General features: G+C 40.6%; 1 protein-coding gene across 1 annotated transcript; it reads right to left on the bottom strand.

Annotated features, from left to right (window-relative positions):
• tgm5l (transglutaminase 5, like) lies at positions 1–24,455 on the bottom strand. Its single transcript, XM_061929535.2, has 13 exons — positions 24,277–24,455; positions 22,919–23,152; positions 20,608–20,726; positions 20,380–20,508; positions 16,687–16,864; positions 16,462–16,597; positions 14,910–15,013; positions 14,602–14,841; positions 12,415–12,483; positions 12,138–12,338; positions 2,178–2,335; positions 657–793; positions 1–443 (listed from the first exon to the last, which is right to left on the bottom strand). The coding sequence occupies exons 1-13, from the start codon at positions 24,449–24,451 to the stop codon at positions 293–295; spliced, it is 2,031 nt and encodes a 676-aa protein (XP_061785519.2). The 5' UTR covers positions 24,452–24,455; the 3' UTR covers positions 1–292.
• Positions 24,456–25,081: the final 626 nt, after the last annotated feature.

Consider the following 25,081-nt stretch of genomic DNA (forward strand, 5'->3'; position numbering starts at 1 on the left):
AACTCAAGACAGCCATGATATTATGTTCTTTACAAGTGTATGAAAACTTTTGACCACGACTGTTATTTTGAGTGAAAAATGTTCTATACATACATTTTTAAAGATGTACTTTGATATTTCAAGATTTTTTTTCTTCAGTGAGCAGGGAAAAAGTGTCTGAAAACCCATAATTATTATTATAAAACACAATAAATAGTTGAAGATATAAATAATCACTTCAAGGCAATAGCAAAGTCAAAACAAAAGGTGTCAGTTTCACATTTTCAGAGGCGATAATCAGCAATAGAGAGTTCTAAACATGGCGGACGGTGACCATCTTGAATCCCGTGATGGTAGTCTTGTTAGAGAGAGTCAGGGAGGCCTGAAGCATCTTTGTCCCTTTCATGCTGGGGAAGAAGTCGATGCGTTGCTTTCCACTTCCTCCTGGACGCAGCGAGAACATCCTGCAAGGAGGAGGAAGCGTTTAAAAAAAAAAAAAGCAAGAAAAACAAAAAATAAAGTCTGGCCTTGTGTCTAAAAAGATAAGGTAAAGTCTTCCTCATAAGCAGATGAATGACAATGAAAGCGTTGCTGCACTTCCTTGAAGTCTCAGCAGGCGGATTCTCACTGTAATCGTCGTAATCAAGATAAAAACCATGAGAACTTTTTTTGTTTACCTGAAGTTGGCGTGCCCTTTGATGAGGCTGCTGCCAGACACGCTCAGCAAGCCGCTTACGGGGTGAGAAAAGGGATTGGTGAACGTTACGCTGGCTGCTTGCTCTTTGTTCATCGCCACGGTCTCTCCGCCTTCGATCTGAAAGATCATTTAATCATTCTCCTTAGAATGGGCGCTAGATTTAAAACAAAAAAATGCTGCGTCGAAAATGATGCCTTTACTTAAGATATTAACACTCTTGAAACATGTGGGTTGAAATCAATACATTGCAAGTAGAGATGTCTGATAATATCGGCCTGCCGATATTATCGACCGATAAATGCTTTAAAATTTAATATCGGAAATTATCGGTATCGTTTTTTTTATTATCGGTATCAGGTTTTTTTGTTTATTTTTTGTTTTTTATTAAATCAACATAAAAAACACAAGATACACTTACAATTAGTGCACCAACCCAAAAAACCTCCCTCCCCCATTCACACTCATTCACACAAAAGGGTTGTTTCTTTCTGTTATTAATATTCTGGTTCCTACATTATATATCAATATATATCAATACAGTCTGCAAGGGATACAGTCCGTAAGCACACATGATTGTGCGTGCTGCTGGTCCACTAATAGTACTAATTTTTAACAGTTAATTTGACTAATTTTTATTAATTACTAGTTTCTATGTAACTGTTTTTGTATTGTTTTACTTTCTTTTTTATTCAAGAACATTTTTAATTTATTTATCTTATTTTATTTTATTAATTTTTTTAAAAAGGACCTTATCTTCACCATACCTGGTTGTCCAAATTAGGCATAATAATGTGTTAATTCCATGACTGTATATATCGGTATCGGTTGATATTGAAATCGGTAATTAAGAGTTGGACAATATCGGAATATCGGATATCGGCAAAAAAGCCATTATCGGACATCCCTAATTGCAAGTAGAGATGTCCGATAATGGCTTTTTTGCCGATATCCGATATTCCGATATTGTCGGCTTGTTGGATGGATGGACATATACAATTTTGGTGTTGTTTACTTGAGTCATATTGCAGTCTACACTTATCTCTTATGTGTGACTGCCATCTACTGGTCACACTTATCGTTTCACCATGTACCAAATAAAATAGCTTCGAGGTCGGTAAGCACAACCAAAATGATTCCGTACATTAGGCGCACCAGGTTATAAGGCGCACACTGTCAAGTTTTGGGAAAATGAAAGGATTTTAAGTGCGCCTTATAGTCAGAAAAATACGGTATCTATATTAGATGTTTTTTGGCTGAGACTGTAAAAATGGTATTATTGTGATTGTAGTATTGCAACAAGGAGTTTCTAATATTTTGTCCTGATCATGAACAAAATTATATATACAGTAAATATAAGGTAACCAAAATCTCATCGATATTAGCAGGTCTTAGTGTAACGCAGTGCAGCAAACCACAATTATAAGTATATTGTTGAATTAATACCTCATGTCAATCAAAACCAAGCCATATTATTTTGAAAATGTATGAACCGTTGTTGTACCTCGATGACAAGCTGTGGGTTGGCGATGTTGAACTCCTCAAAGGCCAGCACGCGCTCCTGAGTGACCATGTCCTCCAAAACTGCTGCCAGGTTGACCAGGTTGTCCGCCACCACGTCCTCGTACTGGAACGGGAGAATCTGCTGCTTCAGGACCTTAACTAAAACGACACACACACAAACAGAGTAGATGCAAAAGGGTCCCATCAGAGACAAAAATGAACAACGTAACTCGGGGGTCAGCAACCCGCGGCTCTTTAGTGGAAAAAGGAAATCACTTTTTTAGTTTTAGCATGTTTTTTGTTTGAGGACAATCATGCCACAAACCTTCCCAATTCTTAATAAGCCCTCTGTTTAATATGTCTGTGTGTATGCTTCACTGATGAGACTATTTGGTGAACATCGTTTTTTTTCTAATAATTTTGGCGGTTCTTGAACTCACCACAGTGTGGACTGTGACGCAACAGTTCGTTTACATGCAATATCTTCCACTCTCATTTTGTCCACCAAAAGTTTTATGCTGTGCGTGAATGCACAAAGGTGAGCTTTGTTGATGTTATTGACTTGTTGGAGTGCTAATCAGGCATACATACTTGCCAACCTTGAGACCTCCGATTTCGGGAGGTGGGGGTTGGGGGGCGTGTTCGGGGGTGGGGCGAGGTGTGGTTGGGGGCGTGGTTAAAAGGGTAGGAGTATATTGACAGCTGGAATTCACCAAGTCAAGTATTTGATACATATATATATATATATGTATATACAAACTTGCATAAATATAACATGAATATAACATAACTTGGCTTCTGAGAGCTTAATAAAATGCTAAAGTTGTTGATAAACAAGCAATTATTTTAATAATTAAATATGGTCATTTTAAATGAATTATTATGATCATTTAAAATTAATTATTTCAAATATGTTTATTTTAATGTATAATTCTATGGCTGGATGTAATAAGGAGTCAGAAAAAATACAAATAAAAATACAATACATTTTGATGTTTTTAGCAAAATATAATAAAATCCATCCATCCATCCATCTTCTTCCGCTTATCCGAGGTCGGGTCGCGGGGGCAGCAGCCTAAGCAGGGAAGCCCAGACTTCCCTCTCCCCAGCCACTTCGTCCAGCTCCTCCCGGTGGATCCCGAGGCGTTCCCAGGCCAGCCGGGAGACATAGTCTTCCCAACGTGTCCTGGGTCTTCCCCGTGGCCTCCTACCGGTCGGACGTGCCCGAAACACCTCCCGAGGGAGGCGTTCGGGTGGCATCCTGACCAGATGCCCGAACCACCTCATCTGGCTCCTCTCGATATGGAGGAGCAGCGGCTTTACTTTGAGCTCCCCCCGGATGGCAGAGCTTCTCACCCTATCTCTAAGGGAGAGCCCCGCCACCCGGCGGAGGAAACTCATTTCGGCCGCTTGTACCCGTGATCTTGTCCTTTCGGTCATGACCCAAAGCTCATGACCATAGGTGAGGATGGGAACGTAGATCGACCGGTAAATCGAGAGCTTTGCCTTCTGGCTCAGCTCCTTCTTCACCACAACGGATCGATACAGCGTCCGCATTACTGAAGATGCCGCACCGATCCGCCTGTCGATCTCACGATCCACTCTTCCCTCACTCGTGAACAAGACTCCGAGGTACTTGAACTCCTCCACTTGGGGCAAGATCTCCTCCCCAACCCGGAGATGGCACTCCACCCTTTTCCGGGCGAGAACCATGGACTCGGATTTGGAGGTGCTGATTCTCATCCCAGTCGCTTCACACTCGGCTGCGAACCGATCCAGTGAGAGCTGAAGATCTTGGCCAGATGAAGCCATCAGGACCACATCATCTGCAAAAAGCAGAGACCTAATCCTGCAGCCACCAAACCAGATACCCTCAACGCCCTGACTGCGCCTAGAAATTCTGTCCATAAAGGTTATGAACAGAATCGGTGACAAAGGGCAGCCCTGGCGGAGTCCAACCCTCACTGGAAACGTGTCCGACTTACTGCCGGCAATGCGGACCAAGCTCTGACACCGATTATACAGAGAGCGAACCGCCACAATAAGACAGTCCGTTACCCCATACTCTCTGAGCACTCCCCACAGGACTTCCCGGGGTACACGGTCGAATGCCTTCTCCAAGTCCACAAAGCACATGTAGACTGGTTGGGCAAACTCCCATGCACCCTCAAGGACCCTGCCGAGAGTATAGAGCTGGTCCACAGTTCCACGACCAGGACGAAAACCACACTGTTCCTCCTGAATCCGAGGTTCGACTATCCAGCGTAGCCTCCTCTCCAGTACACCTGAATAGACCTTACCGGGAAGGCTGAGGAGTGTGATCCCACGATAGTTGGAACACACCCTCCGGTTCCCCTTCTTAAAGAGAGGAACCACCACCCCGGTCTGCCAATCCAGAGGTACCGCCCCCGATGTCCACGCGATGTTGCAGAGTCTTGTCAACCAAGACAGCCCCACAGCATCCAGAGCCTTAAGGAACTCCGGGCGGATCTCATCCACCCCCGGGGCCTTGCCACCGAGGAGCTTTTTAACTACCTCGGCAACCTCAGCCCCAGAAATAGGAGAGCCCACCACAGATTCCCCAGGCCCTGCTTCCTCATAGGAAGACGTGCTGGTAGGATTGAGGAGGTCTTCGAAGTATTCTCTCCACCGATCCACAACATCCGCAGTCGAGGTCAACAGAGCACCATCCCCACCATACACGGTGTTGACACTGCACTGCTTCCCCTTCCTGAGGCGGCGGATGGTGGTCCAGAATTGCTTCGAAGCCGTCCGGAAGTCTTTTTCCATGGCCTCACCGAACTCCTCCCATGTCCGAGTTTTTGCCTCCGCGACCGCTGAAGCCGCACACCGCTTGGCCTGTCGGTACCTGTCTGCTGCGTCAGGAGTCCCATGAGCCAAAAGAACCCGATAGGACTCCTTCTTCAGCTTGACAGCATCCCTCACCGCCGGTGTCCACCAACGGGTTCTAGGATTACCGCCACGACAGGCACCAACTACCCTGCGGCCACAGCTCCAATCGGCCGCCCCGACAACAGAGGTACGGAACATCGTCCACTCGGACTCAATGTCCAGCGCCTCCCTCGTGACATGTTCAAAGTTCTTCCGGAGGTGGGAATTGAAACTCTCTCTGACAGGAGACTCTGCTAGACGTTCCCAGCAAACCCTCACAATGCGTTTGGGCCTGCCAGGTCTGTCCGGCATCCTCCCCCACCATCGCAGCCAACTCACCACCAGGTGCTGATCGGTAGAAAGCTCCGCCCCTCTCTTCACCCGAGTGTCCAAAACATGAGGCCGCAAATCCGATGACACAACTACAAAGTCGATCATGGAACTGCGGCCTAGGGTGTCCTGGTGCCAAGTGCACATATGGACACCCTTATGTTTGAACATGGTGTTTGTTATTGACAATCCGTGACGAGCACAAAAGTCCAATAACAAAACACCACTCGGGTTCAGATCCGGGCGGCCATTCTTCCCAATCACGCCTCTCCAGGTTTCACTGTCGTTGCCAACATGAGCGTTGAAGTCCCCCAGTAGAACGAGGGAATCACCCGGGGGAGCACTCTCCAGTACTCCCTCGAGTGAATCCAAAAAGGGTGGGTAATCTGAACTGCCGTTGGGCGCGTAAGCGCAAACAACAGTCAGGACCCGTCCCCCCACCCGAAGGCGGAGGGAGGCTACCCTCTCGTCCACCGGGTTGAACTCCAACGTGCAGGCTTTGAGCCGAGGGGAAACAAGAATTGCCACCCCAGCCCGTCGCCTCTCATTGCTGGCAACGCCAGAGTGGAAGAGAGTCCAGCCCCTGTCAAGAGAACTGGTTCCAGAGCCCTTGCTGTGCGTCGAAGTGAGTCCGACTATATCCAGCCGGAACTTCTCCACCTCACGCACTAGCTCAGGCTCCTTCCCCCCCAGCGAGGTGACGTTCCACGTCCCAAGAGCTAGCTTCTGTAGCCGAGGATCGGACCGCCAAGTGCCCTGCCTTCGGCTTCCGCCCAGCTCACATCGCACCCGACCTCTATGACCCCTGCTATGGGTGGTGAGCCCATTGGAGGGGGGACCCACGTTGCCTCTTCGGGCTGTGCCCGGCCGGGCCCCATGGGGACAGGCCCGGCCACCAGGCGCTCGCCATCGTGCCACACCTCCGGGCCTGGCTCCAGAGGAGGGCCCCGGTGACCCGCGTCCGGGCGAGGGAAATCTGGGTTCCTTGTTCGTGTTCTTCATAGAGGTCTTCGAGCTGCTCTTTGTCTGATCCCTCACCTAGGACCAGTTTGCCTTGGGAGACCCTACCAGGGGGCATAGAAGCCCCCGGACAACATAGCTCCTAGGATCATTGGGACACGCAAACTCCTCTACCACGTTAAGGTGGCAGCTCAGAGAGGAGATATAATAAAACATAAATAATAACATATAAAATAATAAAAACATATAATAAAACATTTTTTTTTTATTTTTTTTTTTTAAATTAATAAATATATTTATTTTTAGGTAAGATAAACATAATAATACAATTTATCTCTAGTCTGGATGATTTAGTTCTTGTCACCCTGTTGTCCTCCCGTCGTGAAAAAAGGCTGTCCTCACTCAGGTCCGCATGGAGCTGGAGGGGGCGTGGCCTCCAGCTCCGGCTGAAAATCGGGAGATTTTCGGGAAAATATTTGTCCCGGGAGGTTTTCAGGTGATGCGCTGAATTTCAGGAGTCTCCCGGAAAATTCGGGAGAGTTGGCAAGTATGGGCATATTTGGTCACTGCATGACTGCAAGCTAATCAATGCTAACATGCTACTTAGGCTAGCTCTAAGTACATATTGCATCATTATGCCTCATTTGTAGGTATATTTGAGCTCATTTAATATCCTTTACTTTCATCCTCTTGGTATATAATTTAGTTTTGCATGTCTCATGACACATTATCTGTATGTAATATTGGTTGCATTTTTGATAGTTGTTTGTGTGCCATGTTGTTCCAGACCACAGCAAACATTACCTAACTTGCCAAAGATTGTAATATATTAGAAGAAGACAGCCTGCCATTTCCTTTAACTTGGACACACACATCTGTACCTTTGGCCATTAAAAGCCAGTAATTTCCAGGAGTTATCTCACCTTCTGAGTAGCCTCTGATTTACTAATGGTTTCTAATGTTGTAAAAATGTGTAGAATAAATATTACATTTCAACATTTCTGTCAACGAAGATTTGCTTCAGCCTGCGACACATTTTGATAGTAGGCTAATATAGCTAATAGACACTTACGTCATGTGCTACCTTCATTATAACACTTATATACGGCTTATAATTTTTTGCGGCTCCAGACATATTTTTGTATCTTTCAACGTTTTGGGTCGCCGACCCCTGGCCTAGCTGGAAAATTTGACTAAAACACTACAGAAGAAAAAACTGGCGTCTTCAAAAGGTTGAGCAGTTTTACTTTACTTTCATTCCAATAAATGTTCATTTAAACACTGCCATTACAGTTCATTGTGATGAGTATGGATCTACAGCAATTATTTTCACTTTCACTCAAAATTAGAAATTGGACATTAAATGTGTTCAGCTAAAGAGGTTCTACTCAGTAGAAGTTCAACATTTGTATTAGGGATGTCCCGATCCAAAAAAATGCGTATCGGCAAGGCATGGGAAAATGCCGATTCAGATCCAGTTAACAAAAAAAAATCTGCTCCGTGTTTTCCAACGCACCTATTTAAATAGTACATTCCACTTTTCTGCTGCTCCCTATAATTTCCGTTCTGCATTTTCCAGCACACTTTCAACACATTCACAGGTCTGTGGATTCTAACGCACTTGCTTTTAGCTGCTGGCATTACACGACAGGCTCTTCTCACTCTTTTCTGTGTCTGTGCTTCTCACAGACAGCAAGCGCACCTTCTTACACACGTCACATACTGTCACGTCATACGTCACATACGTATACGTCCTCCCCGAGCAGAGAGGTAGCAGCATGGCTAACGTTAGCTGTGATGCTAGCGCAGCCGTGTGACCAACGTTCTCTCTAAGGTGCGCGCTTGTGCAATTGCGCACTGTTTAAACGTCCTCTGCGCATAGCAATTATATGCCACGCACAAAATCAAATAAAAAAATAAGCGCATAACAATTTTCGACACACGGACACGACAGAGAAAACAGTTTTCGTCATCATTGTTCAAATATTATAACGTCTGTCGAGACGCTTATCTCCGTTCGGTGCCACACGCCCACACCATCAAAATGCAGAGGCAAAAATTTCCACATCAACAACGTATGAAAAAATTAGTGATTTTTTTAGTTGTGATTTCCTTCTCTGCATGAAAGTTTAAAAGTAGCATATATTAATGCAGTATGAAGAAGCAGTGGACTACATTTCCTGCAAATGGATGCATTTCTACCCTATATTTTAACTTTAGATTTATTCTCATATCAAACTCTTTTGGCTGTCTTTTTGACACTTACATCCGGCGCCCCCCTCCACACCCTGGATTATAAATAATGTAAATAATTCAATGTGATTATCTTGTGTGATGACTGTATTATGATGATAGCATATATCTGATAGTACATATCTGTATCATGAATCAATTTAAGTGGACCCCGACTTAAACAAGTTGAAAAACGTATTGGGGTGTTACCATTTAGTGGTCAATTGTACGGAATATGTACTTCACTGTGCAACCTACTAATAAAAGTCTCAATCAATCAATCAAAACACACAGAATCATCATACTGCTGTGATTATATGCATCAAGTGTTCATTCAAGGCTAAGGCAAAATATCGAGATATATATCGTGTATCGCAATATGGCCTTAAAATATCGCAATATTAAAAAAAGGCCATATCGCCCAGCCCTAGTTTCAATGATGCCATTTCTGTTTGTCATGTATAATTTTGTCTATTTTGTGTTTATCCTTGAATAAACAGGTCAGTTTCTTGTTACCAACCATTGTGTATTATTCAAACTCACCTAATTCAGCTGGCTAGTTGTTATCAAGAGTACTAAAACCCTTTTCAACATGATTCTGATAACTAAGTAGGCTAAATAACTTTAAACTTTAATACATGCTCGGATAGGCCATTATCGGTCAGTATCGGTATCGGATCGGAAGTGCAAAAACAATATCGGTATCGGATCGGAAGTGCAAAAACCTGGATCGGGACATCCCTAATTTGTATTACAGCAGAATCTACTGTAATACAAATGTTGAACTTTTCTCATACTACTGTGGCTCCTCTAACTTTGTATGTATGTATGTTTCTCCATCTTATTTCGTATTTTTCTTTATATTATATTTATTATTACCTCCGCTAGGAGGCTATGTCATTGCCAGGGTTTGTCTGTCAGTTAGTTAGCAACGTAACTCAAAAATTTTACGATATATGTTCACGAAACTGTCAGGAAATGCCTGAAATAGGATAAGGGGCATCGATGACTCGAAAGAAAAGGAAGAATCGAGATCCCGTTTTTCTCTCGCCTACACTCTGGAGCAGAAGTGTCCAAACTGCGGCCGGCGTCTTCAATTAAATCAAATAACAATCTAGCCGGACAGGCTGTTTTCATCCATCCGTCCATCCATTTTCTACTGCTTGTCCCGTTCGGGGCCACGGGGGGTGCTGGAGCCTATCTCAGCTGCATTCGGGCAGAAGGCGGGGTACACCCTGGACAAGTAGCCACCTCATATCAAACTTAAATATCTGGCAACCTGATTGGTGTCAATTTGTCGCAATCATGTGGACAAACGTGAGTAACACAGATTGAAGTGGGCTGTATTGAGAGCACGAGTGCAAAGCATTTGCTTATGTTGAAGAGGTTCATTTAGCCTACTAATGTGTATTTATAAGTAGTTGATTTATATTTATGAAACTTGTCAGGTACAAAACTTTACTTTATTAGCCTATATAAATCAACCACTTATAAATAAAAAGCATTCGCTTCTTAGACCCAATCCAAACAACCTTACCTAGTCATGGCGCGGGGAAAAAAATGATTAAACCAACACAAAAAGTCTAACGTTACACAACCTGCTCACTGAAATGTGTGGATATTTTAAAAAACATCCTATCAGCATAAAAAAATTAGAATTACACCCATTTAAATGCATTACAAGGCATGATGGGAAAACTACAAAACACTCTCTCCACAGTTATGCATGTTTGACTTAACAAGTTAGTGTGGTTAATTATATCATGCATAATTATCTTATAGGATTGGAAATAGCATGTGTTTGTATTACGCCACATACCGTATTTTTCGGACTATAAGTCGCTCCGGAGTATAAGTCGCACCGGTGGAAAATGCATAATAAAGAAGGAAAAAAACATAGTAGTCGCACTGGAGTATAAGTGGCATTTTTTGGGGGAAATGTATTTGATAAAAGCCAACACCAAGAAGAGACATTTGTGTCATGTCTGTGTGATCATGTTTTGTTTAGGTTATGTTCTGCTTGGTTTTGGACTCATTTTAGTTCCTGCTTTTCACTCCCTTGTCTTGTTTCCATGGTTACCCATTAGTTTCACCTGTTCCACGTTTGGACTCATTGTGCACTCTTGTTTGTCACCATAGCAACTCATTAGTTTTCACCTGCCCTCACGACTCACGCACCTGTCTTTAATCATGTCACTACTATTTAACCCGGGAGTTGCCAGGCAGTCAGCCTGGCGACATCAAACTCCTGTCACTCTGCTTCACACTCTCCACACACCCTTATGACTCTTGCTGCTCTTTTTCATGCCGTTTTCTCGTCCAAGTAAGTTTTCTTTATTCATGCCATAGTTTGCAAGTTTTGTTTCATTGTTCATAGTTTCTGCCTTTGTGCAAGTTTTGTGTTTATAGTCAAGTTTTGTACTTTCGCCCTTGTGCGCGCCTTTTGTTTATTCTTTTTTTTGAGTGTTAAAATTAAATATGTATTCACCTGCACGTCATATCTGGTCCAAATCATTTGCACCTCGGGAGAACAAACCACGCCATAGTCCAAGTCCTAACAATTTGAAAGGCAATTTAAAATAAATAAAGAATAGTGAACAACAGGCTGAATAAGTGTACGTTATATGAGGCATAAATAACCAACTGAGAACGTGCCTGGTATGTTAACGTAACATATTATGGTAAGAGTCATTCAAATAACTATAACATATAGAACATGCTATACGTTTACCAAACAATGTGTCACTCCTAATCGCTAAATCCGATTAAATATTATAAGTCTAGTCTCTTACGTGAATGATCTAAATAATATTATTTGATTTTACGGTAATGTGTTAATAATTTCACACATAAGTCGCACCTGAGTATAAGTCGCACCCCCGGCCAAACTATGAAAAAAACTGCGACTTATAGTCCGAAAAATACGGTAATCCTTTATAAGTATTCTTCTACTAAGGTCAAAGTGCAAAGGTCCATAACCGGCACTGAAGAAAGTGTCCACAGGAGATTGGGAATCCCATAAAAATGTCGGTGTCAGGAGGAAGATTAAAGACATTAGCAACACCTGGTAGAAGGTCCACAGATAGGGACAGAGGATAGGGTTCGGAGGTCAGCAGACTTAAACTAATCATAGGAATAATGACAAGGAAAGATAGACAGGCCAGACGGTCCGGCATCAAGATTAGACCCACAAGGAGACTATTAGAAATGGTATATAAACAAGTGTTCCAACAGGAATGCAGAATGAAGAGATTTAGCACACTTCTTCTCCTAGAGCTGCAGTTCTAGTCGAGGCTCGCTGAAACAAATAAAGCTTTTTGTTCGACGATTCCTCTTGGCGTCTCCTTGGCTCATCACCCAATACACGAGCATCAAATATACAACAGTAGGAGCTGAACTTTCAAATACTCTTAATATTGCTTGCCCAAAGTAGAAGCAGTCGCTAGGCTGGCGGAAGCTAGATTTGCACCAAGAACCCTCAAGTTTCTGGACGGACGCTCTACCGTCTGAGCCAGGCATGTAATAATCAGTCATTACATTGGCTTACCTTCCAAAGGTGCCAACTCTATGACCTTGTGAGCCTCCCAGAAGGTCTCCGAGGGGCTGTGGTTGTACTCTTTGGTCTGAGCGTTGAGGTGGACCTTCATCATCTTCGCCACGCTCTGCCTGTTGACAACTTTCAAAGTGAAGAGGATGGACGTCCCGGCCACGGGGGTCTTATCCAGCGTCAGAAGCGCGGCCAACCTCTCTGTGGAGAGCAGAGAGATCGTCTGGTGAGCTCGGAGGTTTTGAGCAGGTGACGACTTCGGGCTGACGGTTCTCACTTGTGCCTCTTCTTAGCGTGGAGTTCTCGGACAAGGAGGAACGGTTTGACGACATCGTTGACGTCAGGCCTGTTATAGAAGACAAAGACGTGTTTACGACGTGAAAGCAAACAGCTGTTTAAAGCAGTGTTTTTCAACCTTTTTTGAGCCACCACCAGCAGAAATCATTAAAAAACTAAACTCAGTTGACAGTAGAAAGTCGTTGTCGCAATTGTTGGATATGACTTTATAACATAACCAAGTATGCATCAATGTAGCTCTTGTCTCAAAGTAGGTGTACTGTCACGAACTCTCACATGACCTCTGACTTATTTTGAGTTTTTTGCTGTTTTCCTGTGTGTAGTGTTTTAGTTCTTGTCTTGCGCTCCTATTTTGGTGGCTTTTTCTCTTATTTTGGTATTTTCCTGTAGCAGTTTCATGTCTTCCTTTGAGCGATATTTCCCGCATCTACTTTTCGGTGCTGAAAACCTAAATGCTTTCTTGCCCAGTTCAGTTCTTACTTTGGGGACGACAAATTGCAGAATTGTGACTTCCTTGTTTCTTTGTTAAAAGACAAGACAGATAAGACGGAGTGATACCCAGAATGGTTTTGTAGATGAACACATACCAATGATTGAGGCGTCGAGCACATAAAGACGTCCAGTTAACCTTTGAGTATAACACAATGGTGAGTAAGGGGAGCGCAGTTGGTGATGAATCTCAGTGCCCCGTGGTACACACTATCCAGCTTGTGGAGACAACCAACAGTAGCATTCATGTACAACACATCTCCATAGTCAATGGCAGGTAAAAAGATTGTTTCTGTTTCACAGTAAAAGAAAAAAATAAATAAATAAATAAAAATCAAGAATATTTCAGTTGTTTTTATTAGGGATGTCCGATAATGGCTTTTTGCCGATATCCGATATTGTCCAACTCTTAATTACCGATACCGATTTCAACCGATACCGATATATACAGTCGTGGAATTAACACATTATTATGCCTAATTTGGACAACCAGGTATGGTGAAGATAAGGTCCTTTTTTTAAAAATTAATAAAATAAAATAAGATAAATAAATTACAAACATTTTCTTGAATAAAAAAGAAAGTAAAACAATATAAAAACAGTTACAGTACATAGAAACTAGTAATTAATGAAAATGAGTAAAATTAACTGTTAAAGGTTAGTACTATTAGTGGACCAGCAGCACGCACAATCATGTGTGCTTACGGACTGTATCCCTTGCAGACTGTATTGATATATATTGATATATAATGTAGGAACCAGAATATTAATAACAGAAAGAAACAACCCTTTTGTGTGAATGAGTGTAAATGGGGGAGGGAGGTTTTTTGGGCTGGTGCACTAATTGTAAGTGTATCTTGCGTTTTTTATGTTGATTTAATAAAAAAATTTAAAAAACGATACAGATAATTAAAAAAACGATACCGATAATTTCCGATATTACATTTTAACGCATTTATTGTCCAATAATATCGGCAGGCCGATATTATCTGTCATCTCTAGTTTTTATCCTTTGTGGGGACATTGTTGATTGTCATGTCATGTTCGGATGGACATTGTGGACGCCATCTTTGTTCCACAGTAAGTCTTTGCTGTCGTCCAGCATTCTGTTTTTCTTTACTTTGTAGCCAGTTCAGTTTTAGTTTCGTTTTCCATAGCCTTTCCTAAGCTTCATTGCCTTTTCTTAGGGGCACTCACCTTTTGTTTATTTTAGATTAGATCTAGATTTAGATTTATTGGTCCCCGTTGGAGAAATTCATTTTCACTGCCGTACATTTAAACAATAGACATTACACGTCACGAACAAAAATAACAAAAAGACATCATACATGACCAACACATTTACGGGCTTGTCAGACAGGTCGGCCGGGCTTATTTTTGGGTTAAGCATTAGACACCTTTTTACCGGCACGCTGCCTCCCGCTGTTTCCGACATCTACAAAGCAATTAGCTACCGGCTGCCACCTACTGATATGGAAGAGTATTACACGGTTACTCTGCCGAGCTCTAGACAGCACCGACACTAAACAACAACACATCAGTTGCAGACTATAATTACTGGTTTGCAAAAAATATTTTTAACCCAAATAGGTGGAATTAGATAATCTCCCACAGCACACCAGACTGGATCTCACGGCACAGTGGTTGAAAAACACTGGTTTAAAGCCATATCTCATACTTTTGATGTGTTTGTAGTCTCCGGTGACGTTCTGCATCCTGGGTAAGCCCACCGCTTTAGTGCAGATTAGAGGTCCCACTCTGTCCGTGTCCACGCTGCGGCTCACGACGCGACCCTGGCTCACCACCAACGTGTGGACGTCGGCGTTCACCTCAGCGTACACAAAGGGGATGTCGTAGAAGAGGTCGACGCGTCGCTCCCTGATGGCCTTGGCGGGAGCGGGACCGCAACAGAACACTCCTGATAAGAAGCAATATTTTAGAGAGACGTTCTGTTGGGAATAAAAGACGCGAAGAGACGAGACAGACCTCCGCTTCTCTTCTGGGGGGTTGGATCTAAAACCTGCCAGCCGTCCATGTCACCTTCCAAATCTTTTCGGGTCATCCAACACTCCACCCACACGTGGAAGTTCCTGTTTTAGGATGTCAATAAATAATAAGTGATGAAACAACGGTTATCTGCTTTTAGGTACAAATTCCCTAATATTTTCCCCAGAAAATGTTATCTAAGTTGTTTAAACAGTTGATTACAGGGGTTAGAATAAAGGAATTATTTGGTCTTTAAAGAGGCTGTGTTTTTTTTAAGTCTAATCCAGGGGTGTCAAACTCATTTTAAATGGGGGCCACATGGAGAAAAATCTACTCCCAAGTGGGCCGGACTGGTAAAATCACGGCACGATAACTTAAAAATAAAGACAACTTCAGATTGTTTTCACATTCTGAAATTGTACAAATCATAATGCTGTTGTTTTTCTAACACTTACCGGTACATATTGCACTTAGTAGTATTCTATCTGTATTTGCCGTTATTTATATTTTCTGAATAAATTAAGTGACAATGTTCATTGGTCAACTCATTGGTGTTAATTTTCCATCCATCAAGATAAAAAAAATTATATTAAAATCAAATTACAGGATGTTATTTATGTATTTAGATCATTTTCCTCATGTGGTTTATTTTGTACATACACTATATTGCCAAAAGTATGTGGCCACCTGCCTTGACTCACATATGAACTTGAAGTGCCATCCCATTCCTAACCCATAGGGTTCAATATGATGTCGGTCCACCTTTTGCAGCTATTACAGCTTCAACTCTTCTGGGAAGGCTGTCCACAAGGTTGCGGAGTGTATTTATAGGAATATTTTACCATTCTTCCAAAAGCGCATTGGTGAGGTCACACACTGATGTTGGTGGAGAAGGCCTGGCTCTCAGCCTCCGTTCTAATTCATCCCAAAGGTATTCTATCGGTTTCATGTCAGGACTCTGTGCAGGCCAGTCAAGTTCATCCACGCCAGACTCTGTCATCCATGTCTTTATGGACCTTGCTTTGTGCACTGGTGCACAATCATGTTGGAAGAGGAAGGGGTCTGCTCCAGGAGTTGGGCTTGGCCCCTTAGTTCCAGTGAAAGGAACTTTGAATGCTCTAGGATACCAAAACATTTTGGACAATTCCATGCTCCCAACATTGTGGGAACAATTTGGAGGGGGCCCCTTCCTCTTCCAACATGACTGTGCACCAGTGCACAAAACAAGGTCCATAAATACATGGATGACAGAGTCTGGTGTGGATGAACTTGACTGTTCTGCACAGAGTCCTGGCCTGACCCTGATAGAACATAACATAAAACATACCTTTTACCAATTAGTCTAAACTCAAACCCTAAACCCAACACAAACCTTAACCCTACCCCCTAATCTTAAACCCTAGCCCTATCCTAAGAATCCTAAGAATAACTTTAGCTTAATTGTAATCCCAGACCCTGACTTTAAGATCCTAAACATGAATCTAACCCTAACCAGTTGCAGTATCTCGTATAAAAGAGGTTACTGGTTCCTTCCCGTGAGTCCCTTACTGACCATATGGAGTCTTTGGTGCTCTTCAGCTTCTGGCCTGTTTCGCTGTAGAATTCCTCGATGACCAGGTTGCCGTTGGTGTCGTGAGCCGAGTTGAAATTGGTGACGACGCGACAAGGAATGCCAAGGACTCGCATGACTGAAAGATACGATTGCAACACCGGTAAAGTGGAGGCGGGAAGGCGTCAATCTTTGTCCGACAGGGCACATCATAAACGTTGTAATCACCCGTGCACATGACGGCAGCGTACACCCAACACTGGCCGTACTTGATCGGGTGGTAACCCGACTTGGCCCAACGGCTCAAGATGTCGCTGCTCCCGGTCCACTTGGATGGATGGACTCCGTCGTCGAAGTCCTCTGACCAATTGCCTTTCAGCACTCCGCGGTCGTCCTCACAGTTGATCTGTGTAACAAGCACAATCAATCCGAGACCAAAATCTACTAGACCTTGGAACTTGAGACAAAGAGCTCTCACAGTAGAAATGGCTTCAAAAGCTGCACATGTAACCTGATTTTCTGGAAAGCTCTGTCCCCCTTGCTAAAACCAATTCATTTCGCCATATCTGATACCTTTCAAAATATTTGTGATTTTAGTAGATTAGCCTTGAGTGTGTTATCAAGTTTACACGTGTTTTAATACACGCAAATCTTCTGCTCAGTGGCCTTGTGGTTAGAGTGTCCGCCCTGAGATCGGTAGGTCTGCCTCGTGAGTTCAAACCCCGGCCGAGTCATACCAAAGACTATAAAAATGGGACCCATTACCTCCCTGCTTGGCACTCAGCATCAAAGGTTGAAATTAGGGGTTAAATCACCTAAATGATTCCCGAGTGCGGCCACTGCTGCTGCTCACTGCTCCCCTCACCTCCCAGGCAGTGGAACAAGGGGATGGGTCAAATGCAGAGGGTAATTTCATCACACCTAGTGTGTGTGTGACTATCAGTGGTACTTTAACTTGTAACTTTTTAAGGTATTATCCAATTTTTGTGGGGGGTTTCCCCCAAACATGTCTATTTGGTGGTTAACAGTTTAATTTAGCTTAGCATGTCTATTTTTTTGTTGTCAAGCTGCCGAGCCTCCCAACATTGTCTGTAACACATAACCTGGTTTTCTGGATCTCATTTATTCCAGTTGTTGTCACTTATTTCAAAACTATCAGTGTTGCCTTCAACACAGTTAAATTGTCTTAGGATGATTCCAACTATGTTTTATTTTTCTCAAGCTGTTGCACCTCACTTTACATATCCATATGTAATATAGAACCCTCTTACCTAGATTTTTGAATTAATCAGAATTCCTATTTGGAAGGATTCTTAGTTAATTAAAACAATCAAACAATGATTAAAATATATTTATAGCTATATATATATATATATATATCAAAGACGATAAAAATGTGACCATTAGGGTTGGAATTGGGGGTTAAATCACCAAAAATTATTCCCGGGCGCGGCCACCGCTGCAGACCACTGCTCCCCTCACCTCCCAGGAGGTGATCAAGGGTGATGTGTCAAATGCAGAGAATAATTTCGCAACACCTAGTGTGTGTGTGACAATCATTGGCACTTTAACTTTTTTATATATATATATATATATATATATATATATATATATATATATATATATATATATATATATATATATGTGTGGAGGTCTTGCTCCTCCGGGTTCTCTGGACCGCCAATGACGGACATGACAGCCGTGTTCATCTTTGTGAACAATGATTTATTTTTCAATGAGTTGTGCTTTTCAGCCATGTTAAAGTCTCTCGCTCGTTCTCCGCCATCAACCACCCCTCTCCTTCCCGACTGCTGCCTTTAACAGAGCGACAGGTGATCAGACAAACACTCACAGCTGTGTCATCTAAGCACCTGTCACTAATCTCGAAGCCGATCCTGACCCACCCCGCTTCACTGCAGGTCCGCAGGCCACGCCCCCCCACAAAATGTATAGTCGAGTTTTCTGTGCATTATACGTTATACAGTGCTCAATACCAGGGTAGAGCGGAATATACGTTAGTTCAGGAAAAAACACAGAGGCTATTAATTATAGCTATTATTTTGCAGGTTTCCCTGCTCTTCGGGGGATTTTATAATAAAATACATATATATGTATATATATATATATATATATATATATATATATATATATATATATATATATATATATATATATATATATATATATACACACATTTTACTAAACAAAACCAGTTTTCTTTTAAGTAATATAAAAATGTATCAGAGCTATTTATATATCTTATGGAGGAATGTAGTTAATCATAGAACTGGCACCCAATGTTATTGGAAAAAGTACTGAGTTTGAATTGAGAATAATCGTTTTGAATCGAATCGTGTGGTGCACAAAGATTCACAGCCCTAAATGAATCACAAGTCTATATTTCAATGTGCACAGCACAGGGGAGCAAAATAAATGGCTGCCTAGTTTGCGTCAGTAACCAACAGTTGTTAATTTTCTGACAGTTTAAAAACGGTTTTGCTTGCCAGGTTTCTGCCGAGACATTGTTGGTGATTTATGGGCGGCAGTGACGCCAGCGTGAGTGTGTGCCTGTGTCGGTGTGTGTTCTTGTATTTCTACCCTTCTTGAGACATTAACAAGGAAAAGTACCTTCCATATGAGGACCGATGAACAAGTTTGGACCGAAATCATGGTCCCAATACGGAAAACCATTGCATCTGATAGAGAGCCAAATACTAGAGTCCGTGAACATTGCTCCAAAGTCAGGATTTTTTTGGTTGATTTAATGTGCATACAAAAGTAAACATTGAAAGGTGCAAAGGCAGCAATATATGATAAAACAAGACGGCAGCTAAAGAAGGACTTTCCCTATTCATCCCCGAAAAAACCCGCCAGGCGAACAGCTGATTTTACGACTTCCGGTGCTGGCGTAAGACAACAAGCGTCCCATATGTGACCATAGAATGAACAAATACACTACGGTACTAAGACTATAGTGGCCATTAACAGTTAGCTTCTACAGCTGGGTTGCCCAAAGTGCGGCACAGGGGCCCACTGTGGTCCGTGACTCGTTTGTCATCGGCCTTGAGAACATTACAAAAAAACAAAAAAAATAGAGATCTCATTTGCACCCCTGGTGGTGAAATCTATCAAAATTAGGGTGGTCCCAAAAAGGAGGGATTTTTCAAATTGACTGTGTGTCGGTTTTAAAAGTGCTCCCCCTCTGGTCAACATTTGAAATAACAAGTGTGTGTAAAAATTGGAAGTGAAGTGAATTATATTTATATAGCGCTTTTCTCTAGTGACTCAAAGCGCTTTACATAGTGAAACCCAATATCTAAGTTACATTTAAACCAGTGTGGGTGGCACTGGGAGCAGGTGGGTAAAGTGTCTTGCCCAAGGACACAACGGCAGTGACGAGGATGGCAGAAGCTGGGATCGAACCTGGAACCCTCAAGTTGCTGGCACGGCCACTCTACCAACCGGGCTATACCGCCCCCAAGTGAAGTGCTCCCCCTCTGGCCAACATATGTAATAACAGGTGTGTGTAAGAAAATGAAATGCGCCCCCTTTGGCCAAAATTAATTCAAAAAAATCTAATAAATATGTATATAGAGACATATTGTAATAACTTGAAATACCGTAAATGATGAAATTATTAAAAATCAATTAGAAACAAAAAATTAAAACTTAACTAAAAGCTTACCTTTTTTATATTTGCATAGTTTGTATATATTATTAATTTTGTAAATGTTATATATCTAGAAAGGGTGGTTCTAAAGAGAGAGGCATTTTATGGAGGTCTCAAGAAAGTAAGAAATACAAGAATGTGTGTGTGTGTGTGTGTGTGTGTGTGTGTGTGTGTGTGTGTGTGTGTGTGTGTGTGTGTGTGTGTGTGTATGTCTTAATGAGTCAAAGCGTGATGTATCGTTCGTTTCTCACCATGGCAGACACCACCCGGCTGATGTAGACTGGGTCCTTCCTGTTCAGGTAGTCCTTCCTTCTATTGTGTTGGTGATGAGGGCTGACATTCAGCAGGTTGAGACACGCCTCCAGAACGTAGGGCTCGAACTTTTACAAAGGGAGAGAACATTTAGGGAATACTGGAAGTGCAAGGAGCCGCCTGCAAGTGCCTAACCCCTTGGTGTTACTCGGTTTTTGACTTCTTACCTGGTCTAAGCACCACGGTCTGGACACGATGTTCTTAGCCGTCCCCATGAAAAGCAAACAAGAGTCATTGTGAATGTATTCCTCTCTCTGGTCCTCAAAGGGAATGTAGACTGAATCCGCTGTATGACATTAAAACAAAACTTTGGTTTGGGCATGTCAACAATAACAAGTTAAGTCATGTAATTAATCACAAAAAAGCAAGAGAGAATTTATTTTCACTGCTCTTTTAGCTTAACCATGGACGGTTACCTGTACGGTCAATGCATATGTCCGTGCAAAAATGAGAGTATTAACCTGTGATTAATCATGATTAATCCAAATTCAAAAGTGTGATTACCGGTAACCTGATTTAAAAATGTATTATTTGACAGCGCTATTTTCATATTTACACGTGTAGTGCTGTTCTTACAACCCCTATAAGGATCACTGTATTCTTAATAATCACTTTTCATTACATTTTCCCTTATTCTCATGCATTATTTGCTTTTACGAGGATCACATGGACTTGAGGTTTCACCTTTTGAGTTTTTTAATTTTTATTTCATTTCATTTTCCTTTATTTAACCAGTTAGAATACTCATTGAGATTTAAATCTCTTTCGCAGGAGTGACCTGGCCAAAAGGGCAGCAAAACAGGGTTCCTAATATATACAACAGCAGTTGCACACTATAATTAAAAACTAATTAAAAAAAATACTTACAACATTAACATAAAAAAAACAAACGAAGTAAAAAATAAAATGCTTCAGTAAAAACTATTTAAAAACAGATTAAACCCTAAAATAATATAAATAAAATACATTTAAAAAACACAAAAAATGTTTTAATCCTAAATTAAATTAAATTATTGAATAAATAAATTATGAAATAAATACATTTAAAATATATAAAAAAATCTACTACTACTTACTCAGTTAATTAGGACAATATAATGTATATCAGTGTTTCTTAACCACAAAATATCTGTTACTATAATGACAATATCAAAGAAACAAAATACGTTTTTAAGCGCAAAAATTACGACTTAAGCTGTATGTTCATTTTCACTTTAATTTCACTGAATGTTTATTTAAGAAATATTTATTATTATTACTAATTTAGCGAGAAATTATTTATCTTGCACTGCATAATTGTATGTACATCTTTTGGAGTATATTCTTATCACTTTTCGTTACATTTTCCCTTAACCTCATGCATTATTTGCTTTCACGAAGATTACATGGACTAGAGGTTTTACTATTTGAGTTTTAAATTTTTATTTCATTTTATTTTCCTTTATTTAACCAGTTAAAATACTCATTGAGATTCAAATCTCTTTCACAGGAGTGACCTGGCCAAGAGGTCAGCAAAACAGGTTTCCTAATATATACACTACAGCAGTTGTACACTATAATTAAAAAAAATACCAACAATATTAACATTTAAAAAAGAAAAGAAAAGGAAAAAATAAGATATTTCAGTAAAAACTATTTAAATATAGATTAAACACTGAAATAATATAAATAAAATCAATTTAAAAAACACATTAAAAAAAAATTTAACTACTAAATTAGATTAAATTATTGAATAAACTAATTATCAAATAAATACATTTAAAAAATATGAAAAATCTACTACTACTTACTCCGTTAATTACGACAATATAATGTACATCAGTGTTTCTTAACCGCAAAATATCTGTTACTGTAATGACAATATCAAACAAACAAAATAAGTTTTTAAGCGCAAAAATTATGACTTAAGCTGTATGTTCATTTTTACTTTAATTTCACTGAATGTTTATTTAAGAAATATTTATTATTATTACCGTACTAATTTAGCTAGAAAATATTCATCTTAGCACTGCATAATTGTATGTACGTCTTTTTTTTTTTTTTTTGCACTATATTTGATTGGTATCTATTTTTGTAATCAACCTGATCAAAGCCTTGATAATATTTTTTGGTGATTAACACACGCTTTAATATCATTTGACAAGGTTTATCCTGTTAAACTGTCAAGTAGGTTGGATACAATTATACAATATGATTAAAGTCAAGGTTCTGTGTTCATATTCGACCCTCTGTGTAGTGTGTAAATGAAGTTATTTCAATTAACTGTACTTTATTATATTTATTTTGGTTAACACATTATATATACCGTGTCTACTATATCTATTCAAATGTATCAATATAATCATTTAATCAGTTTGTGTATGCAAACACTACTAAATTGATAACTTGGACAAGAAAGGTGCAAATCTGTGAAAAAAATAAAAATGTAACATTAAAAAAAGTGGCAAAAACATGAAGTTGAGGGATTCCCTGACTCACCTTGACACCAGGGGTTGCAGAGCAGGATGAATTTGCCCACAGCACAAACCGTGGTCTTGCCTTTGGCGAACACCCACAGCTTAAATCTGTATTGGCCCACCGAGGCCGAGGCGGGGGCCGAAATAAATATTGTGAGGTTGTTGGGGTTCAGGCTGTTAGGGTCCATAAAGGCCCCCCAACGGCACAAAGAGAACTTTGTGGATGAAGTGACAGGCATGACCACGTAGAGGCGGCCTGTGGGGAGAAGCAATTGATGTGAAGATCTGTTAGTTGGTCAAAAGAACACTTTGTAAGAAAGTTTTGGAAAGTTTCAACAACTACGCATTTTCTACTTTCAAAATTATTTTTTGTTGATTAAATTTAGTTTAAAATTTTTAAATGTATTATTTTCCAAATATTTCCATTTTATAATATATTTTAATAAAATTAATAAATATTTTATGTGTTATAACATACTGATTCAACGTTTCATATTTTGCTTTAAATATATGTCATTAAAAAAATATTTGATACAAGTATGTTATAATATATTGACTCAAATGTATGTATTTTTCATTTTAACTTAAAATTTTGAAATAGTTTCTATTTTATAGCAGATATTTTATACTGTAAATGTATGTTATAATACAGAGCCCCTAAAGGAACATGGGGGGAAAAAACATTTTTATAATTGTATTTATTTTTTTATTTTTTTTAGACATGTATCTCGTGCGCACGAAAAACTTTTTATAAAGTTATAACACTTTTTTTTTTAAAGTATATATATATATATATATATATATATATTTTTTTTTTTAGACATGAGATACATGTCTAAAAAAAAACAAAAAAACAATTATACTTTTTTTTTTTTACATGTCTAAAAAAACAAAAAATAAAAATAAAACAATTTTTTCCCCCATGTCCCTGTATTACAATATACTGATTTTGTTTTTTAATATTTTTTATTTGACACTATTTTATATTTATTGTACATTATTACACAATCCTTGGATACAATTGCAACTAATGAGTACATACATTTGGACTCTTGCTCACACCATTAAAAAAAAAGATGGTGTCGTACATAAGGGGTGACTCATATATCGATAGTATGGATACCAAGATTGGTATCAGTATCGGCTCAGTGCTAGTGTGATAAAATATATATTTTCCAGTTACCTTTAATGTTTAGTTTCTAACTTTGTTGCGTTTTGTTGTGCTGTAAAACCACCACTATTGTATATTATGAATGTCAACACGTAAACAACCGCTATGTTAAAATTGCAAGCTTGTAAACAATAATTGGTCAAGTGCAGAAATGTAATCTTTTTTCCTATTTTTTTTTTCAAATCAAACATTCTAAAATAAGAGCTTACCTAGCAGGACTTTGACCCAGAGAGTGTCTGTGCTGGGGTTATAAGGTCGCGTCCTCAGCGGCAGGCTGACTTTGAAGGGGTCTCCTCTTCGGACCACCAGAGTTTTGGAGCCGCTGAAGCCGGCGGTCCGATGTCGCTCCAGGTTCTCCGAAATTTCCAAGTTGACTTTGTGCATGCTGAATTCTGCTCGGAGAAATCGGAGGGTTAAGGATGCAGGATTTGAGAGAAGGCAAAAGAAGTTGTGTCTGAGGTCTCACCTTCCATTAGTGGAGACATGCTTTGTGTGAGTACAGTTTTGTTTGCACGCCTCCCGCCTTCACGCCACACCCCACGGAACATTCCACTTGCGCGGCATGAAAATATGATGCAGTGCATCCAGGTTAATTATTGAAAACAAAACATCGGCAACATTGGGGACACGCCTTTGAAGTCATCCCATCGCCGGAGGGCCGACACGTCACTGCTGGGCCTGTGCGTGAGTAATCACGTGCGGAGGACGCGTTGCATCACAGAAAACCCGCTTTTCTTCCTGGCGTTATTAAGTCGCGCAGTGTTCATTTCAAAATTCAATTAATTTAAAAAAAGGGAGAAAGTGCTCGAGCAGTAGTTTTCAAACCGTTACACCGATGTCAGCACAACAGTCGTTAGGATGAAATTACCAGTGATGGGAAAGCTACTTGGAAAATGTACATATACACATATACATACATACATACATACGTATATATACAAGTATTTGGCCACCTGCCTTGACTCACATATGAACTTAAAAGTGTCATCCCATTCCTAACCCATAGGGTTCAAT

The sequence above is a fragment of the Nerophis lumbriciformis genome, linkage group LG03, assembly GCF_033978685.3.
Source record: "Nerophis lumbriciformis linkage group LG03, RoL_Nlum_v2.1, whole genome shotgun sequence".
NCBI lineage: Eukaryota > Metazoa > Chordata > Actinopteri > Syngnathiformes > Syngnathidae > Nerophis > Nerophis lumbriciformis.

Coding starts and splice junctions, on each gene's coding strand:
- tgm5l (XM_061929535.2), bottom strand. CDS start 24,451: ATGCACAAAGTCAACTTGGAAATTTCGGAGAACCTGGAGCGACATCGG. Junction 20,509..20,607: donor GACCGTGGTGCTTAGACCAG/GTAAGAAGTCAA, acceptor CCTTTGTAAAAG/TTCGAGCCCTACGTTCTGGA. Junction 444..656: donor AAAGGGCACGCCAACTTCAG/GTAAACAAAAAA, acceptor TCCTCCTTGCAG/GATGTTCTCGCTGCGTCCAG.